The sequence below is a fragment of the Scyliorhinus canicula genome, chromosome 4 (assembly GCF_902713615.1).
Source record: "Scyliorhinus canicula chromosome 4, sScyCan1.1, whole genome shotgun sequence".
NCBI classification, from domain to species: Eukaryota; Metazoa; Chordata; class Chondrichthyes; order Carcharhiniformes; family Scyliorhinidae; genus Scyliorhinus; species Scyliorhinus canicula.
Window position 1 is genome coordinate 186,955,856 of NC_052149.1, and position 21,080 is coordinate 186,976,935.

General features: G+C 45.5%; 1 protein-coding gene across 4 annotated transcripts in view; it reads right to left on the reverse strand.

Annotated features, from left to right (window-relative positions):
• Positions 1–21,080, reverse strand: part of LOC119965230 (pro-neuregulin-2, membrane-bound isoform-like) — an 885,803-nt gene that overhangs the window by 166,275 nt on the left and 698,448 nt on the right. The window contains exon 1 of one of the 4 annotated variants that reach the window (XM_038795700.1): positions 19,011–19,187. The exons of the other annotated variants lie outside the window; for them this stretch is intronic. Coding sequence (XP_038651628.1) covers positions 19,011–19,161 — 151 coding nt within the window. The 5' untranslated portion in view covers positions 19,162–19,187. Of the gene's footprint in view, positions 1–19,010; positions 19,188–21,080 lie in introns of those variants that run through there. 4 annotated transcript variants of the gene reach the window in all.

Consider the following 21,080-nt stretch of genomic DNA (forward strand, 5'->3'; position numbering starts at 1 on the left):
TGAAAACCACAACAGACTGGAAACAGAATACCTCAAACTGAAAGCCTAAATCGAGGAAAGGTGTGCTCGAAACAACCATCTGAAACACAAGACTCTTATCTTTTTACTTACGTTATTATTTTAACACCCATCTTCTCCTCTCTATATCTGTTTTGTGTGTGTGTACATATAGAGGGTGAGCCAAGTTTAAGTGGGGGGGGGGGTATTAGGAATTAGATAACAGTTAACCTTTTGTATTTACTGCATATTAAATTTTAGTTTTTGTTATTAATAAACTTAATTATGTTTATATTTACAAACCTGGGGCAGAATTCTCTGACCCCCCGCAGGGTCGGGGAATCGCCCGGGCCGGTGTAAATCCCGCCCCCGGCCATGGCCGTAATTCTCCGCCACCCGGGAATCGGCGGGGGCGGGAACCACGCCCCGCCGATCGGCGTGCCTCCCGCGCCGGTCGGCGGGCCCCCCCGCGGCGATTCTCCGGCCCGCGATGGGCCGAAGTCCCGCCGCTGACAGGCCTCTCCCGCCGGCGGGAATTGGAGCATCTCTGGTGCCGGCGGGATTGGCGGCGCGAGCGGGCCCCCGGGGTCCTGGGGGGGGGGGCGCGGGCCGATTGGACCCCAGGGGGTGCCCCCACGGTGGCCTGGCCCGCGATCGGGGCCCACCGATCGGCAGGCGGGCCAGTGCCGAGGGGGCACTCTTTTTCTTGCGCCGCCGCCACGGCCTCCACCACGGCGGAGGCCCCCCCTACCGCGCATGCGCCGGTGGTGACGTCAGCGGCCGCTGACGCACCAGCGCATGCACAAACCGGCGAAGGCCTTTCGGCCAGCCCCGACGCCGGGCGTCAAAGGCCGTTGTCGCCGGTTTTGGCGCCAGTCGGTGTGCCGCCAACCACTCCGGCGCAGGCCTAGCCCCTAAAGGTGCGGAGAATTTTGTATCTTTGGGGAGGCCCAACGCCGGAGTGGTTGGCGCCACTCCGCTACGCTGGGTAGGGGAGAATCCCGGCCCTGGTGTCTGTAGTTATTGGGCGGCCTGAGAGCCAAAGACTTTGGGTGTTTTCCAAAGAAATATTATTTAATTTCAATTGTTTAGTGCTCCAGGTCAAGTGGGGCTGGAATTGACTGCACATTACCCCAAGGGGTCGTTACAGGGTTCACAAATTAAAGCAAGTCATTGCAATCTAAATTGTTGGGGTGTTTTTTGTGGGTACAGTAAGGCCTTTGAGGTAGTTCCTCTGGAAGATTTGTATTGTAAGTAAAAACAAATGGAATTAGTGGAAACATTTTACAATGTATATATTGACTAATACAATCCAATGTACAGGGTTTGCCATGCATCTGGGAGAGTATCACCAGTAGGATATCACTCAGGCCTGTTTCGACTTGCTTTGTTTAATGCTCCAAAACTGTGACCTCTACCACCTAGATAAACCCAGGTATAATGCTGGTGAAACAAAAGCTAAACACAGTGGATGCTGGGAATCATAAATAAAAATGGAAAATACTGAATTATACAGAAGGTTTGCTAGTTCTGCAGAGTGAGAAATGGAGTTAAAGTTTCAGGTCAATGACCATACATCAGATGCTGGCAGCTCCTGCTGAGTATTTCCAGCAATTTCTGTTTATAGTTCTGGTGAATCTGCACTGTATCCTTTCCAAGACCAATATTGCTTTGCTGAAGTTTGTTGACTAAAACTGACACGCTACTCCAGGTCTGTACTACTGAAGCACCGTTTATTCACTTTTAAATTGCAACCTTCAGGAATAAAGGTTGACATGACATTATCTTTTTCAATTACTTTCTGTGCCTGAGCACTGGCTTTTAGTGATTTGGGTACACGGACATGCTCCTCTTCCTCTTTAGTCTTCCACCAGTCACATAATTTTCCATTTTCTCTGACTCAGAGCAATGTACTCACTTATGTGTACATTCCACTTTTTAACTTGCTGCTCCCACCTAAACATCACATTGTGCCCCTTACAAGTATCAACTACCAACCTGGATATGTAATTTTCATTTTTTCCCACCATTAATATTTCCAGTCATTAATATGCGTGCTGAAAAGCCAGTACTCGGCATACATCCCTGAGAAACACCACTGTTCACATCCCACAATAAATGGCATGAATGATCTCAAGTTGTGAGTCTCAATTTCAGCGGCTAACTTTGCAGACAATGCAAACATGTGGAGTTGGTAGATTGCAAAGCTGAACATAATAAGCACATAGGATGATTTGAATACACTTGGGAATTTGGCAGACAACTGGTAGATGTAACTCAATGTGGAGAAATGTCTGAGGGAAAAAAATTGGCGAAGGACTATTACTTAAATGGAAAGAAAATAATATGTATGGTAAATGAAAATGGTCCAGAAGGCCAGATTGACAATAAATTGAGGCTATTGCAATAATGCTCGATGGCAGTGTAATATGTAAGGATGCTCATGGTTAAATCTTGCTTTCCTGAGTAATCTACTTTCTGTTCTGTGATTCTGGATTCCATAATTCTGCAGACTTTGGTTTTAAACGGAAGCATCCCTGGTATAGGGTGCTATTTGAACTGGTCCGAAGACTCCCCTCAATGGTGTGTGGCACAGTCTAGTGATGTCACATTTTTATGGACATGGCTAGCAGCCAATCAGCTCCTCTGGAATCCCGGGACTAGCTGTTTTTATTCTGACTGGTTGAAACAGTTCCAGAACACTCTGGCAAAGAATGCAGACTCCGTTTTGACTTCAGTTCCGTTTAAGCACAGGAGAGAGTAGGTGGGGTCTCTCTTTGTCAGCTAAGGGTGGCATTTAACTTCTGATTAAAATACTGAAAACAGTGTCTGTAGCCAGGTCGATGAAAGGCTAACCTCTGTTTGAAAGGCTGAGGAAGGCAGTGCTAATAGCTTTCTCCTAAGACCTTAAGGTCTGGAAGAAAAAGCCTTTTCCTTTTGCTCTACCCTGCAGCCAGAAAACCTGCACAAAGGCTGGACAAGCATACTAGAGATGGAATGCACATAAAATCTTCTTTTAAATTCTCAGGCAGAGAATTCAAAGATTGTCGAATGAGATTGAGAAACAGTCTGTTGGAGGTCAGTCAAGTGAAAGTGACTCACCAAAGAATATTCTGCAGCCCGTGGGGTCTAATTGAAGGCACAAATCAGAAGAACCAAACCAACCGGTGATTCCAGCACCCAACGTCCTGCAAAGATAGCCATCTGCAAAGACTGCACCTCAGCAGCAAAAATTCCTCTTACTCCCTTTTATTCTCGATTATTTTTGATACTTCCTTACTCCCACTGTGTGTCTGTCATGTGTGTGAGTGTGTGTGTGGGTAGAGGTTGGAGCTGTAGTTGGGGAATAATTAGATTTGCAGACCATTGTTCTATTATCGCCATGACATGTTTATCTCCTCTTGTTATAAATAAAGTTATTTTGTTTTTCACCTATAAATCTAGGGCGGGATTCTCCACTACCCGGCGGGACGGGGGGGGTCCCGGCGTAGGGGAGTGGCGCCAACCACTCCTGGGTCGGGCCTCCCCATAGGTGCGGTGTTCTCCGCACCTTTGGGGGCTAGCCCCGCACTGGTTGGCACCACGCCGACTGGCGCAAAAACCGGCGCCAGCGGCCTCTCAGGACAGCCGCCCGGCAGCGGGGCTGGCCGAAAGGCTTTCACCGGTTCGCGCATGCGCTGGCGGTGACGTCAGCGGCCAGCTGCCACTGACGTCACCATTGGCGCATGCGCGCTGTGGGTTTCTCTTCCGCCATGGCGGAGGCCGTGGTGGCGGCGGAGGAGAAAGAGTGCCCCCAGGGCACTGGCCCGCTCCCTGATCGGGGGCCCCGATTGCGGGCCTGGCCACCGTGGGGGCAACTCCTGGGGTCCGATCGCCCCACGCCCCCCCCCCCCAGGACACCGGGAGCCCAGTCGCACCGCCGATCCCGCCGCCACCAGAGGTGGTTCAAACCTCGGTGGCGGGAGAGGCCTCCCAGCGGCGGGACTTCGGCCCATCGCGGGCCGGAGAATCGCCGCAGGGGCCGCTCCAATCGGAGTGGCGAGATTCCGCCGCCGCCACTTCCCGGGTGGCGGAGAATCTCTGCCACGGCGGGGGCGGGATTTTCGGCGGCCCCAGGCGATTCTCCGACACTGCTGGGGGTCGGAGAATTTCGCCCATGGTGTTTGTAAGTCATTGGAGCAGCCAAAGGTCAAATATCCCACACACTTCACATAAATTATTGGTTACTTCACTTATATTGGGACTCTGGGACCTGTGGGGCTGGAATTAACTGCACACTTGCCCAGGGTGAAGAAGCACAATGAAAAGAAGAGAGAAAAGAAATAAGCTATTGCTTATATTCTTCTGATTTGGGGCCAGAAATTTACAAGTTCCTTCGAATCTACAAGCTTCCTTCACTAATTGGATGTGGAGCACTGACTTGCATCTCAATAGTGGGTCATACAAGCATTCAGGATATAAATGGAGCTTTAATGAGTCATCTCCAACTGCAGTCCCAAAAGTCAAGTTTATTTAAAGGTGCCAGTAGGCACCAGTTTATTACAAGTATTCATATATTATTCCAATCATTCCTTCCCCCATTCTGCATTATACACAACACTGATTGCTGCAGAGAAGATGAAGACCAAAAATTCATGAGGTCAACCAAACATATAAGGATGGAAATCTAACAGAAAAACAGAAAAGGGCTGTAAGAACTCAGTGGATCACCTGTGCAGAGAACGGCTGAGTTAATGCTTCGGATATATTTATTCGTCGTCCGAATTAGAACAAACTCCAGAAGAACATCATTTCAAAAGGAACAGAACAAGGTGATGGTGAAACAAAGCAAATATACACAGGCAATAATAAAATGACCGTGCCTAAAAGGCTGTTATAAATTTCTGATCTGCACTGGCTATTCTCTTGGGTTTGGCACCACTTGGTCTCTGGTCATTCTTGTAAACAAACCTGTGCGCCTTATGATCAGGAGCTCACTGTTACTGCTCACTATCCAGTTACATGATATTTATCCCACTTAGCTCATAATGTCCATTACGCTAATCTTCCAAGAGGCAGTCTGAAAAATACTTTACTAAGTTGTGGCTGATGAGAGATCAACTGGCAGCTCCATTTTAAAACAGACCTACATTTTATAGTAAGTCTCATTTTACTTCATTGCAAAGTATGTTACACGTCACCCTGTTGACAGACAAGAAGGGCCCAGATTTTCACTCCCGTGTGCAGAGGTGGGAAGAAGGCTCAGCTCCGCAAACCCAACCTTTAACAGTGGCTGCTCGGACATCGGATTTTTGGCTCGGACGGGCAGGCTGGATTAAAAGTCAAGGTGGGTGACCTGGGAAAAACTTTTTTTTTAATAAATTTAGATTACCCAATTATTTTTTCCAATTAAGGGGCAATTTAGCGTGGCCAATCCACCTACTCTGCACATTTTTGGGTTGTGGTGGCGAAACCCACACAGACACGGGGAGAATGTGCAAACTCCACACAGACAGTGAACCAGTGCCGGTATCGAACCTGGGACCTCAGCGCCGTGAGGCGGTTATGCTAGCCACTTGGCCACCGTGCTGCCCGACCTGGGAAAAACTGAGGAGGATGCGGAGTGCAGAGGAAGTTTGCACCAGTCTCAGGGCTCTAACACGGTGTCAAAAGTTTAAAAATTAAGGGCACAATGTAATGGAGAAGGTTCTGAGTGGCATTTGTGGTGCGTTTTGCTGGGAGTTTCCCATTGGCTCTGTCGGCAGGTTCCCCACCGCTATCTGACCACTTTCACTTTTTTGGACCCTGGGGGGTTTCCCGCCAGGCTAGCCCACACAAGGGTTAGATGTACCAGCCGCATCGCACCCAAAGAGTGGCCTGGCTGGTAGATGCCTGGAGATCCCACTTCTGGGATCTACCCGACTCACCACGCCTCACAAGATTTAGCACGATCTTGCGAGATGTCTCAACGTGAATCCCACCCCTTGTGGGCGGGATCACTTTCAGGCAAATCTGCATTTTTGGGTCTTGTCTCACACTAATGTGCATTCCTGGATCAAACCAAGGCATGGGATCTAACTCCCTCAGCGTGGAGATCTCGGGCAAGCGCCATTCAGTGGACAAACAGGGACCAGACGAAACGGCACTTGTGGGGGGCTCCCAGGGGATTGGAGGCCCGTAGGTACTTGCCCTCTGGAGTGGGTGGCACCTTCTCAGTGCCGGCCTGGCAACCTAGCAGTGCCACCTGCGTGCCAGACTGACACTGCCAAGGTGTCACTGTCAGCTGGCAAGGGCACCGCCAGGGTGCCAGGCTGGCATTGTCAAACTGGCAGCAGTTTTCACTTGACAGGGATCAGTCTGCGGGTGCCCTGCATGGGTGCAGCAGGAACCGAGGACCCCTTTATAGGTGAGTTATGGCTTGGGAGATGTTCAGGGATCCCGCTATCTCCCTGCACTGAGGAGATCTGGCGAGCAGAGCTCATCAGTGCAGGAAACGGGGCTAAGTACGGCCCAGGCTTCGCATTCCTCTCGGAGGCCCCCAATCTACCAGAATGGCTGGAAACACCCAGCTAATTGAGCACTATGGGACTCTTTCCGTAGAATTATTTTCATCACTGAAGAGCTGAATTCACTGACCAGATTAGCTCCTCAGAGATCGGGCCACCATTTTGAAAGGGTGCGCTGATCTTGAAGAGGGCTTGTGGGCTGCCGCACCTCCATCCATGGACAATATCATCCGCCACACACGTGGGCATTTGTCAACCCACCCAAGAGATGACACCCCACAATGGGGTCACAGAGGGCCCCCCTTTTCAGGCCTTCCCATGCCATTTAGGCATGACGCAGCTGGTACATTGGGCCCAAGATTAAAACATGAAACATTCTCCAACCCTCACCCCTTATAGCCCTTAAACCTTCACACTCCCCATGTCCGATCGATGCAAACGCATGCCACCTCATTCCCCCAGCTATCCTATAATCCCTCTGACCCACATGGCAACCTATTTTCCCACCCAGCCTCATCGCCCCATATAATCACTATGTCGACTTCATGCTAACTTATGCCCCCATCCACCACGCTTTGCCTATACACCTACCAGACCAACTCACCCCTACGAGACCAACTCACCATGTATTCACCATGGGCAGACCTCAGAACCCATAAAGAGATGAGATAAAATGTTTAAAATAAAGTTCTAAGTGCCTAATGCATTGTTTACTATATTGAAAAGAACACTCATTCACAAAAACCTATTTGCTACATTTACATTTCTTCAACTAAATAAAATCTTATATCAACAAACATTTCATTGACGTGCACAATCCTTAATAACAACGAACATTGGAATCAAGAAACATCAAGAATTATATAACCACTTGCAGCTGTCACTCAAAATGTGAATGGAAGCACCCTACTGTGATAAGGCATTGTTGTGAAATCAGTCAGGCAGAAGTAATCTGGTAATGGAAACCCTCAATTTTATGGCAACAGACAGAGCAAAATATAATGGTTTTTTTTAAACACTCCATGCATTTTTTAGGGGATTTAAAGGACAGGACTTTCAAATGCCTCGAGAGCATCCTTTGACAGGTCCCTTTGACAGGTGATTCTGACAGTTTTGACAGATCAGTTGATAGTTCCAATGAGCTTGATACAATGAATTAATGCACTATATATGCATATTTATGCCTACTTTGAACAATTCCAAAGGGCATCTGACCTCCTGCAAAGGGCACCTGACCTTCCCTAAAGGTGTTGTGGAACAAGTTCCAAATGGATCTTATCTCTCCAAAAAGGTAGATTGGCTATCCAAATGAATCCACAAAGTTCAAACCTGCTCTTACCCGGTCTAATCTGCACACTTCAGGTTTCACACTCCTGGCCTTACAGAATCTCACTTCAGTGGAGGCGGCTGGTGATCTAAATAGTCGCACCCGTGAAAATAGGAAGTGCCATGTTTGGAGGTGGGACTTGGAATTTTCAGGCATTTCTGCTATTTCCTCCACAAGGGGGAGAGCTACTCTGTCATAGCGGAAACCTGGTCATAAGTATACATTTTTGACCAGAAGACTCCCTAACTCTGGTGGAGGTGGAATATATGAAGACAGGTTTCGGACTTCAGATCAGACTTCCTAACTATAGAATTACAAAGAACATTCAACATAGAGAACAGGCCATTTGGCCAAATGGGCCATGTTTATGTTCCACTCAGCCTCTGCCCATCCTTCCTTATATCATTATCTCAGCATAATAGGCAATTCCTTCTCGATGATTTCTAGTTGTCCTTTAAATGCACTTAAACTATAAAATTTGATAACTCATGAGTTCCACATTTTCACCACTCTTCTGATAAAAAGGTTTCTCCTCAATTCTGTATTAGATTCTTGCTGTCTGTCTCATATTGATGGTCTCTTGATGTGCTCTTCCCCAAAAGTGGAAACACTCACGAAAACTTTCATAATTTTAATGACCTCATTAGGTCACTCCTCAGACTTTGTATTTCAAGAAGAACTCCAGCCTGTTCGTCATTTCCCAATAGAAACTTTTGCATTTCTGGTATGATCCTTGTGTGTCCATAACCTTTTTATAATATGGTGACCAGAACTGTACAAAGTACTCCAAGTGTAACACAGTCAGGGTTAAAACCAAGTTTAACACAACTTCTTTAATCTTCAATTCTGTTCTGGAAATAAACCGAGTGCTGAGTTTGTTTTTCTTTAATGGTTTCATTAACCTGTAAGATTACTTAAGTGCAGAGAGAAACAAAATTATTCTTTCAGGTCAAAGAACCTTCTTCAGAACTGAAGAAAGATACTTAATCTGGAAAGTTGGGCTGGATTTTCATGGAGTTATGGAGACTGCAAGGATCTTTAAAAAGTGGGTGGGACCTATGTTTGGAAATCCAGCTCACTTTTCTGAACTTTCCTATTTTCATCAGTGAGGGTGGGGACAGGACATAACTCCTACAAGTGGGCAACACAAACTCAGCAGAATTCAAACTGATCCCATTTTCACAGAGTTACCAATCTTTAGAAAATCAAAAATGCTCTTGAAGGATGGACAAAGTGTGGAGAACTGTCAAGCTGTCCAGTTATTTAAGTTGTCAGGGATTTCAAAATTGAAAAGCAAAACTGTCTTGCCTGTGTCTTTAAGAGTTGAAAAAACTCTTCTAGCAAATTCAATAGCTATTTGTTGACATAAACTAGTTACTTAGACTCAGTTCCTCTGGTCCCACCCATGCGAGGTAGTGGGCAGTGAGGTTCTTCTACCAGACCTGGTCCATTGTAATTTCTTTTGCTCCAGGCCAGGTGATTCCACATTCTTGAAGGTCCTTCTTAAATGTACTTTGCCAGTCTTCCTTGGCTGGTCATCTTTTTCTCTGATGCTCTCCATCCTGCAACTGTGGCAGGCCTGACGTCCTGGAGGTGGTATACATGTCCTGCCAGTCTTTCTGTCATGATATCCTGCAGGCACTTCTGGACATTTCTTTATAGCAGTTCTTTGTTGGTAATGTCTGTTCATGTTATGCCTGGGATCTTATGTTGGTAGAGCTGGTGAAAGATGTCTAACATAGTTGACACCTTTGCTGTTCTCTTCCATAACATAGAATGCAATTGATACTACAATGGACATGTAGAATCATAGCTTCAGGGCCATGTTGATGGTGTTGGATGCCAAGACTGTATGAAGGTGCTGGAACACTGATGCTACTTTGCTGATTCTTGTGTGGACCTCGATGGCATTGCCCTAGCTGGAGATGTTATCTTGTAGGTAGGGGAAGTAGTTTATCCTTGGTGTTCTGTTGTGCAATAGTGACAAGAGGACCTTGTTGCTGTCTTCTCACAGTTAATGCATAAACCAACCTTGGCGGTTCTATTCTCAAGACTATTGGCTATGTCTTTGAGTGCATGTGAATCTTCAGTCAGCAAGGCAAGAGTTGTCAGCGAAATCCAGTTCTGTTCACTGACTGTGATGCCACTGGAAACTAAAGTCTGCACCTACCATCACTTTCCTCTTGATGAAATCAATAACCAGGAGGAAAAGGAATGCGAAGAGTACGCAACCTTGCCTTACTACTGTGATTGGGTTGAAGGAGTCTGTGGTGCCCATGTTGTTCTTGATACAGCAGTTGCAGTATAATAATAATATAATAATCGCTTATTGTCACAAGTAGGCTTCAATGAAGTTACTGTGAAAAGCCCCTAGTTGCCACATTCCGGCGCCTGTTGGGGGGAGGCCGGTACAGGAATTGAACCCACGCTGCTGGCCTTGTTCTGCATTACAAGCCAGCTGTTTAGCCCACTGTGCTAAACCAGCCCCTCTTCAGAACCTATAAAGTTCTGAAGATGTTCCTATATCACTCTGGGATGCTGTGCTGGCTTGCATTGTACCAGAGTAACCGCTGATGGAGGCTATCAAAAATATTCTTGAAATAAATGGCTTGTGATAGACTAGGCATTGCTTTGTGATGTTCCTAAAATAAAGATCTGCTTGCAGCATGACTGAAATATGTGTGTGCTATTAGTATAACATTATTAATGCTTGCCTACTTTCCACTACCTAACATTATCAAAGTGGGGGGTTACAAGTTCACAGTTTGATCGATAGCCCAAACAGGTTATTAAAGGATTAGCTGCCTTTGATGGGAAATTATAAATGCAAATGTTTGTTTTCATTTTTTTTTTAATTAAAAAAAAAATTTTAGATTATCCAATTATTTTTTCCAATTAAGGGGCAATTTAGCGTGGCCAATCCACCTACTCTGCACATTTTTGGGTTGTGGGGGCAAAACCCACGCAGACACGGGGAGAATGTGCAAACTCCACACAGACAGTGACCCAGAGCCGGGATCGAACCTGGGACCTCAGCGCCGTGAGGCGGTTGTGCTAACCACTAGGCCACCGTGCTGCCCATATGTTTGTTTTCAATAGGGAATTGAGGAGATTTATATGTATTGACTGGGCTTTCATGACAGGCACAGTTTGTTTATTACAGTGAAAGCTGTAATCAATAATTAGATCTCTATTTTATTTCATCTCAACGTGGCTGCTGAGGTCTGCCATGGTGCATGCCAGGTGAGTTAACATTGTAAGGTTCCTTCCTATTTATTCCTTGTCTATTCCCTTGTTTCCTCTTTCTTTTTTATCCAAGCAGGCGCTGGAATGTGGCGATTAAGGGCTTTTCACAGTAACTTCATTTGAAGCCTACTCTTGACAATAAGCGATTTTCATTTTTTCATGATATATGAAAATGTGTCTTTAAGACACCCTGTATTTTTAATTCAAGCAGAAGAAAGCAATGGTCTGTGCCTTTAATTCAAGCAGAGGTGTTCAGCAGCAAGAGAGACCACTGTGGCATGTTCTAGCTCAAACTAGAGCTGGGGACTGTCTGGCATCAATGACAGAGATTGTCTGGGATTTGGTTTGATTGATTTGGCTGGTGGCCAAATAATTGGCCCAAAAGACTGTGCTCTGCTCAGTTAACAGGTGACGATTGGATCTCATCCCACTGGAAAGTTTTCACAGAATTATGAGGGTTCCAGTTTGGTTTTAGTTTTGGTTCTGGCAACCCTCTCTAATCCTCTCCCAAAAGAGCCAGCTAAATTCTCTCCTGAAAGGCCTACTGTGAGGGCTGACTCTCTCTGCAGCAAGTCTGGGTGCCGTTCTCCTGAGACTGCAGAAGCCTGAAGTCAAACCATGAGCTGGGAGCAAGGTTTGATTGTGTCTCTCTAGAAAGCCTGCTGTCTGTGAGTACTGCATTCTCTTTCTAAACTGCAAGGACCCTGAGTGACTGACTCTACAAGGAAGATCATTACTGGCTGCAAACCAGAGACTTCAATCAACAAGCATGCCAAAGAACCCCATTTGAAGTGACGATTTATGTTTTGACTTTCATCATTTAAAAAAAACCCTTTCAAACCCCTCTGTGTTTGTCTGTCTTGTGTGTGTGGCTGGAGGATGGGACAGTTAAAGTGGGCAGTAGATACTAGTTTGTTGCTATCCAGTTGTATTTACTGCATATTTCATGAGAGTTCTTAATATAAATAAAAAGTAATCGGGTTTAAACTTACAAACCTGGTGACTGTAATTATTGGGCAGCCAACCGCCAAAGACTTTGGGTATTTTTATAAGAATTCTTGATTAATTCACTTGTGTTGCGTCTCCAGGACGAGTGGGGCTGGAACGGACCGTGCACTCCCCAGGGTGTCGTAACAACATGGAGCGTATATTAGCCACAGGAGTGCGTGGCAGACATGATTGCAGGATTGAGGTATGGGGGAGTTTGTGGAGTGTGAGGGATGAGGGCTAAAGTGTCTAATATTTACCAAAACAACTGAGACAATGTCCCAGGGAACCATGGGTGGTCTTTCAAGCAACCCACCCCGGCACCCAACAGCCCCTTTGGTACTGCCAACCTGTATGTAGGGATTGAGAGTCCGATTCTCCTCCTCACACTTCACCCCCAAACCGAGCAGAAAATTCCCAAATCTTGCTACCTGCCTTGTAAGACAAAATCCAGCTAATAAACTCTGTTCATGTTTCCACAGATGCTGCCAGGTCTGCTGAGTTCTTCCAGTATGTTCTGTCTTTTTTTGCAGATTTGCAGCATCTGCAATATTTTAATTTTGTGTCACCACTTTTAGTAATTTATATATGCTGGGGTTCTCCTTTGCTCCTAGCCAAGGGCTTAATCTCGGACTATCTGCCAACTCTCTGCAACAAAACACACAATAATACCCTGAATGCTGGAAATCCGAAAGAAAAACTGAAAAATAGCGAATCTGTGGGAAAAGGGTGGAAACGTAATGTGGATAACGCTTGGGCTGGCAAAGGGTCACATTCCTGGAGTGTTAACTTGATTCTCTTTCCTTAGAAGCAGCCTAACCTGCTGAGCTTTTCCAGCATTTGCCTGTTTTTGTCTCAGCTGTGTGTGTCTGGGGATTAGCCAGCTGTGTTTCCAATCAGATCTGACTGATCACCCTCCTAGGTGTGAGCTCCTGGCAACCAACCCCAGCTGATTTCAAATGAAGAGAGCCATTCCAACATCTCACGCGTAAATGTTTACTGAGCTGTTTTAAATGAACATCTATTGTTCCAAAAGAATCTGGATTAATGCTACATGTGAAATCTAATCTGCACTCGAGTGCAAAGCTGTTCTGTGAATTGAAACCCTCGTGGATGAAATTTAACTTTAAAGTAACATATTGGCATCAATTTCATCAGATTCCTTCCTCAGCCAAATACACAGAACTAACAAAATGTAATAGTGGCACATCTAAAAAATATTCTGCAATGGCTCATATAACCAACAGATACTATCAGAAATCCCTTAATTGACCAAGCAAATGAATAGATTCTTCCTTCACCAATACCTGCAGCTATTTCCCTCGAGTAACTTTTCTCACTAATGGTTGTCTCACTTGAGTTAAAAAACCATGGGCTGGCATGGGAACTGTGGCAGTTTGCGATGCAAACCCTCACTAATCCTGGGACCGGGGAGGGGCCAGCAGCTGCACCGGGTAAAACTCTAGACGCCCACAACAAAAACGGCTGGAGAATGGCCGCGTACATGCCCGCACTTGCAGATGGCGCTGGCCTTGCATGGACCCGACCTGCCAAATACTGCCCCCCTGCTCATCCCCCACCAGTCCCCCCAGCCCTCACGGAAGTCCCCCCTCCGACCAGCAGCACAGGTCCCGGCCGACTGTGGCGGCCAGAGCCGGCCCAAGGTACCGGCAACTCGGGCAGTCGCCCGGGGCGCCATGTGCTAGGGGGCGCCAGACTCGGGTCCCGCGCATGCGCAGTTGGGCCGGTGCCAACCAGCGCATGCGCGGTGGCCGCCCTCCCCCAGGGCGGCCCCCTCCGCCCCCCCCTCCGGCCGCCTCCCCCCTCCGTCCTCCCCTCCGTCCGCCCCGCCCCCGCCCCCCGCCTCGGCCCCGCCCCCCCCGCCTCGGCCCCCCTCGCCTCGGCCCCCCTCCCCTCCGCCTCGGCCCCCCTCCCCCGCCTCGGACCCCCCCCCGCCTCGGCCACACACCCCCCCGCCTCGCCCCCCCCCCCCCCGCCGCCTCGCCCCCCCCCTCCCCCCAAGGGCGCTGAAGTTCAGCTTGCCCGGGGCGCCAGCAACCCTAGGGCCGGCGCTGGACACTGTCCGCAGCCGCCATGCCGGGTTTCCGACCTCTGAGACCACACGTCCCCTGAACGGTCGGGAACTCGGCCCATCGGGGCTGCAGCATCAGAGAAGGGCCTTCAGGTGGCATACCAACACCATTTCAACGGCATGGGGCGTGTAACACGATGGTGCCATTTCGGAGGGGGCGGAGAATAGTAAACTGGTGTTAAACCGCCGCCGCCCCCGATTTGGGCGTCGGAAGGGATTCTCCGTCCAATCACCGATTATGATACTGCCATCGGGCACTGGGGAATCCCGCTCTGTCTGTTTGAGAATTACTCCAGGATATAAGCACGTAATAAATAGATTCCTCCCTGAGATACTGAGCAAATTCTGAATGATCAGGCTTTTGATAAAACTTTTGAAGAAGCCAATTTCAAGAAGTGCTCAAAATGGATACAGAAATGGAGTTGGCATACCGCTTGCCCGTCTGGGCTAGTAAGAGGCCTGAGCCACTGGCGAGCAGTAGGTGCCAAGCAGCACCTCTGCACAGCTTTCTGCTTTGGACAAGTACGAAATCAGCCCATTCCCACACAGAGCTGGCAATAAGGTTAGTCCTGTGGGGTGGCAGAGGGCTTGAATTCCTGGTTCCTCCATCGCTTTTTTATAGTGGTACCCAATCTTGTCTAATGACTGTATCGAGCCGATTGTGATATAATTTCCCTATTCCACAGTGTACTCATGCATATTGAGCCATTTTTTCCCTCCTTCTCACTAATGAGAAAGTATTATTTTGTAACTTTGCGGCTTAATTCCTTAAATTGCAAAATCTCAATAAATGTACTTTAAAAAAACAGCTTATTAGCTGTCCAATTAACTTTGTACGAATGTTGGGTTATGGATGTGCAATACACGCTCTGCCAAATTGTAACTTTATGGCCTGGATTTTCCAGTCCCACTGCCTGAAGTCAATCGACCTTTGGCTGGTTTGTCAAATCTGAAAATCCAGCCATCATATTTGGTAATGGAAAGTGCATTGTTGGCAAGACCTGCATTTGTTGCCCACTCGGAAGGTGGAAGTGAGCTGTCTTCTACCATTGCACCTTGCGAACAGATTATGATTGAGGTCCTACAACTAGTAAAGAATCCTGACTTGCATCTTACACAGTCTACTCCGTGCTGCTCATCCACTTAAGGGGCCATCTGAAAATGGCAATAGACAGGCATTGGGCATTATGATGCAAATATGATGTTCATCTCAACATCACCACCAACCCAATCCTACCCTCTCTAACTTTCAATTGTGGCTGCCTATGTTTCAGATGATAAACAGGCAGCCAGTAGTTGAACATCAGTGCCAGGTAGTATTATAGTGTGCTAGACTGTAAGGGCTAATGTGGGACAGTACTGCAACCATTATGATGTAGGAAGTCACGTGGGAGTTGCAAACAGTAGGAGTGAGTCTGGTAGAAATCTGCATGAAGACATCCCCCAACCGGGACTGTATCCTGTATGCATATAGTTATCGGTTATTAATAAAAAGTTGTTGTTCAACTATATAAGACCCTAGACCACTTCACAAGAAAATACACAACCTTACAGACACCCCCAATCCCCATATTAAACTAAGGCCCAGTCTGATTGTTTAGATAGATTGAAAATGCACTTTTCAAAGAGCAGTAGGTTATCTTGGTATCCTGGGCAACATTCATCTTGCATAAGGACTACCACCAAACAGGATAACTGGTCAATATTCGGATTGCATCTGTAGGACGTAGCTGTACACAAATGTTAGCGGTGTCCAGAACAACATTTCAAACATAATTTGTTGGTGATGAAGCAGTTTGGCACATAATTAGAATATAAAATCAAGGTTCTCAATTTTCCTTGTTTAATAACTTGCAAAAAGCTGCAAATAATGATGGGTGCCAGCCTAGCACTGCCAGGGTGTCCAGGTGGCACTGCCAGGATGCCAGGCTGGTAGTGCCAAGGTGGTACTGTGCCCATGCCGGGGATACTTGACCTGGGAGTGCCCTGCCCGTATGTGGTGGGGTGTGCGGGGAACTGAGGACCCCCCTACAGGTGAGTTGGGACATTGGGGGGGGGGGGTCTGTGGGTTGAGCAGGGGGTCATGAGGTCAGGGGGCCATTTATCCCTTCCTGCACTGTGGAGATCAGCCCGTCAGGGCTCCTCACTGGGAAATGCGGCCAAGTGCGTCCTCAGTGGGGCGTTCTCCGCTGGGACACGATTAAAAGACAGAGTGCCGTTATAGTGGGGTTGTTGTAGCTCTTGGAACGGCCCCGCTAATTCTGCTCAGAATGCTACTCTGTTCTATTTTTGTTAGATTATGCTACAAGTCTTTTAAAAGCCTCCTCTAATCTGGTTGAAACAGCTCGGAGTTCGCCTATAAGAAATTGGACATCTAGGTACAGCAGACATCAGGGACTGCCTACACAATCTGCAATGGTCTTCACTTTGAAGGAGCCCTGAAAATAAAGTGGGGCTTGACTCCAGTCATCTTAACTTTTCTGAACTTGGATTCCAGTGTTGGAAAACTTCCCTCCTTCACTGGATCCTCCAAGGTACGTAAATTGCTAAGTGTTATGCTTTGTTTTAATATGTAAAAGTGCACTACTTTCTTTAATTGCATTTTTCTTGGGCACGGCCGTTGGGCCATTGATGTAATGATAAGCCTTTCGGGGGGGGAGGGGTGTGAATAAATAATATTCTTTATTTAAATCCGTGAACATTTGCTGGTGACTTTTAAATTGACCACCGTTAACAGGAGAACACACATCAGTCTTATCAAAATTAAACTACGCTGATTATGGGCAGAAGGGAATGGGGAATTGGGACATCCATTATTCTTAAAGTCAAGTTAAGCAGTCACATGCCCTGTTTTCTCATGTAATTGAACACTATACCAGCCATTCAGCACCTAATGTGCTTCTGTTTGAATACCATCTTTAAGAACACTGACTTGCATTATATTTTGAACCTGCCTGCCTGGCAATTTTGAAACCATGCTTTTGATGACAGTTTTGGCAGCAGAAATATTGTGAGCCAACCTTTCCACACCTAAAACATTTCACACTTTCCTTAGAGTACCCATGCATCAGTTGAATAATGTCACATGCCAAAGCTCACTATGTTGTGTCTTGCAGTGGAACATAAACCAGGCAAACCCAGTTTCAGATTTGATTACTTTTCCCCATCCAGTGATACATCGGCAGCCCCTCATGGAAATGAAGAATAGAACTCGTTCACAAGTTTGGCAGTGAATGAATCAGAAGTGAAAATGTTGCGATGGACCAGATGGATCAGATTCTGCTGCAATAGGAGGAAACTACAATGGGCTGAGGTACACATTAATATCTGCTTCTACAGTTGGTTAAGGTACACGTTAATATCTGCTGCTACAGAAATCAGATTGTGTTGTTTTCAAGAAATCAGTGTTGGATTTTTCTATTTTACTAATTTTATTGCTAGATTCTATAGTTAGATAAGTATATTTGATTGTGACTGCCTTATCAACAACCTAATGTATTTTTAAGTTATGGCTTATCAAGGGCAGTACAGCTCCACATCACACTGAAGTCCAATGTGTAGGACCATGGATGTCAGAGGCTGCCATCCACATGGGAGTTGTTAATCTCCGCCATGCAGAAGCAAGGAGGCTCCAACCAAAGTCACATACTTCCCCCATCATGGATGACTTCATTCACTGCGTTGCATCCAGCTTGACAGCAGCATTGATACTGGGCTGGGTAGAGGATACACACATTCCCTCTTGGTAATATTTAGTTCCTGGCCTGTGGACACTAATTTAGCTATTCAATGCCTTAATAACCTGCAATACAACATTGTAAGTGTTTTATCATCAACTTAAAGAGATGCAGAAAGGGATCAGTTGTTTCAACATTAACACTGGGTGTGTGTGTGTGGGGGGGGGGGGGGGGGGGGGGGGGGGGGCAAAATGATGCACTGCTCCGAGTAGTGATCAACTAATGTAAAAATACTGCACTTTTAACTTGGCTTACCAAACAGCACTAATAATTGGTTACTCAAATTAAAGCAAATAACATATAATTCATTTCAGAATAGTGCTTAAACATCAGTAAACAAATAGTTATTAAACGATTACCAGCACAGAAGCTGTCAAAACGCATATAAGATCTTTAACTTGATGTGTTGCAGTTACAGCACATTGGAAAATGCAGCATGGAATCTGTTCTCTTCAACATACACTGAAAACTCTAAGGGAAACTGCTATTCAGACTTATTGCAAGTCAAAATCTCACCAAGATTACAAGTTACAATATCCATGCCTTAGTGGTCATAGCAGTAAAGGAGACGGAGTTTAAATTGAGTATAAAAATAAGAAGATGTGGCATTTCCACATTGAAGTAGTTTGTTCATAAAGGAATGTAGCTAGTATTAGAGATGGCACCATGATTTAACACACTGCACAAATAAATCCACATACTTGAGCCAGACTGTCTTTCCAGGTACTACAATAGAGCATGAGCATTAGAGTGTGTCAGGTTACTCTTAAATAGGGAATTCTGCCCAAACTTTACCCAAAAAATGAGAACTGAATATTTGCCTGCATGTATTTTCATTCCTTCCAGTTTTAGCAAGTTGATTTCAGAATATATATATACACTTTGAAAAACTCTACTTCTCATTGAAACATTTTGTAAAGTAAAGAATTTATTGCACTGTTTACCTTCAAAAGTTAAAATAACCCAATTTCTTACATGTTAAAACTCATCCAAATCATACAGTCAAAAATAGTACACTGATTTGCAGTAACTTGTCCCTTTTTGCAGAAGGGCACAACCTAAAAAATTCAGAAGAATAGCAATTAATTTGAATTTGTAACTTCACTAACACTAAGGAGACATTGCTTAAAATAAATTACCTTTTCTTTTTCCCTTGCCTTTACCACGTTTGTCACCTTTCTTTTTTCCTCTGTCCTTTTTTTTGTTTTCAGACATTCTGGGCAGTTGAAAACTAATCCTAACACAGACGCTACAGACTGTGCCAGATGAAGAGTGGCTTAACTTCCTCATCCCTTATGTTTATTCAACACCCACTAGGGTGCCTCCTACTACTGATGACGTTTGTTTGAGGTTGCCTGGATGGGGGTTTCCCATCCAGCAACCATTAACTAAAAGGAGCTGCTTTTTTCCAATGATTTATTGACTGCATATTTTAATTGGTATGGTTAAAGTAGCATAGAAACAATTTTGTTTAGGTCCAGAAAAGCTATTCCTAAATGTTAATTAGAGAGCAATGGACACACTTTCTTACCTTATTTTTTAACTTATTCATTGAAAAATGAACAGAAAAATCATACTGATCATAAAGACGCACATTTTCAAAAGTAGTTTCAACTGGTTGAGTTTAATTATGTTATCATGAGAAACCATTATTAACAAAAGCCCACAGCAATGGTGCATTATAGGATTTCAATCATTATGCATTGACAGGAGACTCCAAAATGAATCAGTGTGGAACATTTAAATACTACCCATGCTGACAAATGCTGCTGACAATTCTGCCCTCTTCATGACAAATCAATAAGCGTGCAGACAAAATAACACTGTGGGGTAACTTTAATCCCGAATGGATTTCAAGCAGATGGGAGTGTGAGCGACTGAGAAAGACACTTACTGGCATAAATTTTGGATCAGGAGAGATTTTAAAACCTGGACCTCATTTAGATTTGACAAGCAGGTTTCTCACTCACTCACTATAAGGAAACCTGTCCATTTGGGAGGAAGTATTTTCTAGTGGGCCTCCTATTTACAGAGGGAATGTACCTCTTAAGGGGAGGTTGAGTTCATTGCTGCAAGATTGATCCTGATGCAAGATGATGTTTTGCAGCTTTGCTTTGGCAGCAAATCCCCAGTTTTTCTGGGGTGTCCCTGGAGATCCGAGTCAAAGAGGTGAGTATCGAAGGTCAAATTCTCTTTCCCACTCATCATAGGAAGATACAAAGAATGTATAAGAATCACAGGACTGAATAAAAAATTCTTGGAGTCTTAGGCACCATGAACATTTGCAAGCACTGGGTTCAACCCACACAACCACTGCACGTTAATTATACACAAACATGTAATATGGCACATGACAAAATGGACCACATAATGTTTACCGCATTGCATTAAGATTAAGGGCACTGGTAAGTTGACAGTTATTGGCATGACCTTTTGGGCAAGCAGATGTTATACTCCTAATAGCCAGTGGGTGGAAGAAGAATCCAGAGGCAGTCTTTACTTGGAATAGATTTAGTTAGAAAGTGAAACATTACAGGTATATATCCCCCGACTCCACTCTACTCCTGTGTCAGTAAGTACCCCTTTATATGTGCTCACTAACCATTTAATCAATATCCTCAATGTTATTGTGTAATTGAGTGGATTACTTCAACAAGGAGTGCGCAGCAAGTAAAAAAAACTGGTTTACAATCTACATTAATGTCGTCTCACATGTAACATTACACCAAAACTTGATTTGCATAACCAATTGCAAATACTGGATATGAAATCATTGTTGGAGGGGTTGATAATGTGATTGGCTTTGTGCCATGCTCACTTATCCTGAAGGAACTAGAGTCTGTTCCATGAAATTGCGTCATGGCAGAGGCTTCTCTATTTGGATCTCGCCAAGGTTTTTCCCCCCATATATTGGGATCTAGTTTATAAACCCTCAGATTGCTTTATAACAAAGTTTGGAATGCCCCATGATCTGGGTTCCTGTGTTTGCCTTTGGTATGTGGCACTTTGCTAGAAGCTCTGAGTTGGAGAACTTGCCCTATCACCTGATGTTGCAAATAAATCTCAGGCAGTGAAGGCATCTTTACGTGATGCTGGTGCATTGTCCAAATCTCGCACCCATCAAGAAGTGGTGTAAGAAGCACAGCCTGTTGGAATTTGATCTTTCTTCTGAGATACTCCACGCTCTTTCCAAAGTCCGTGCATGAGTC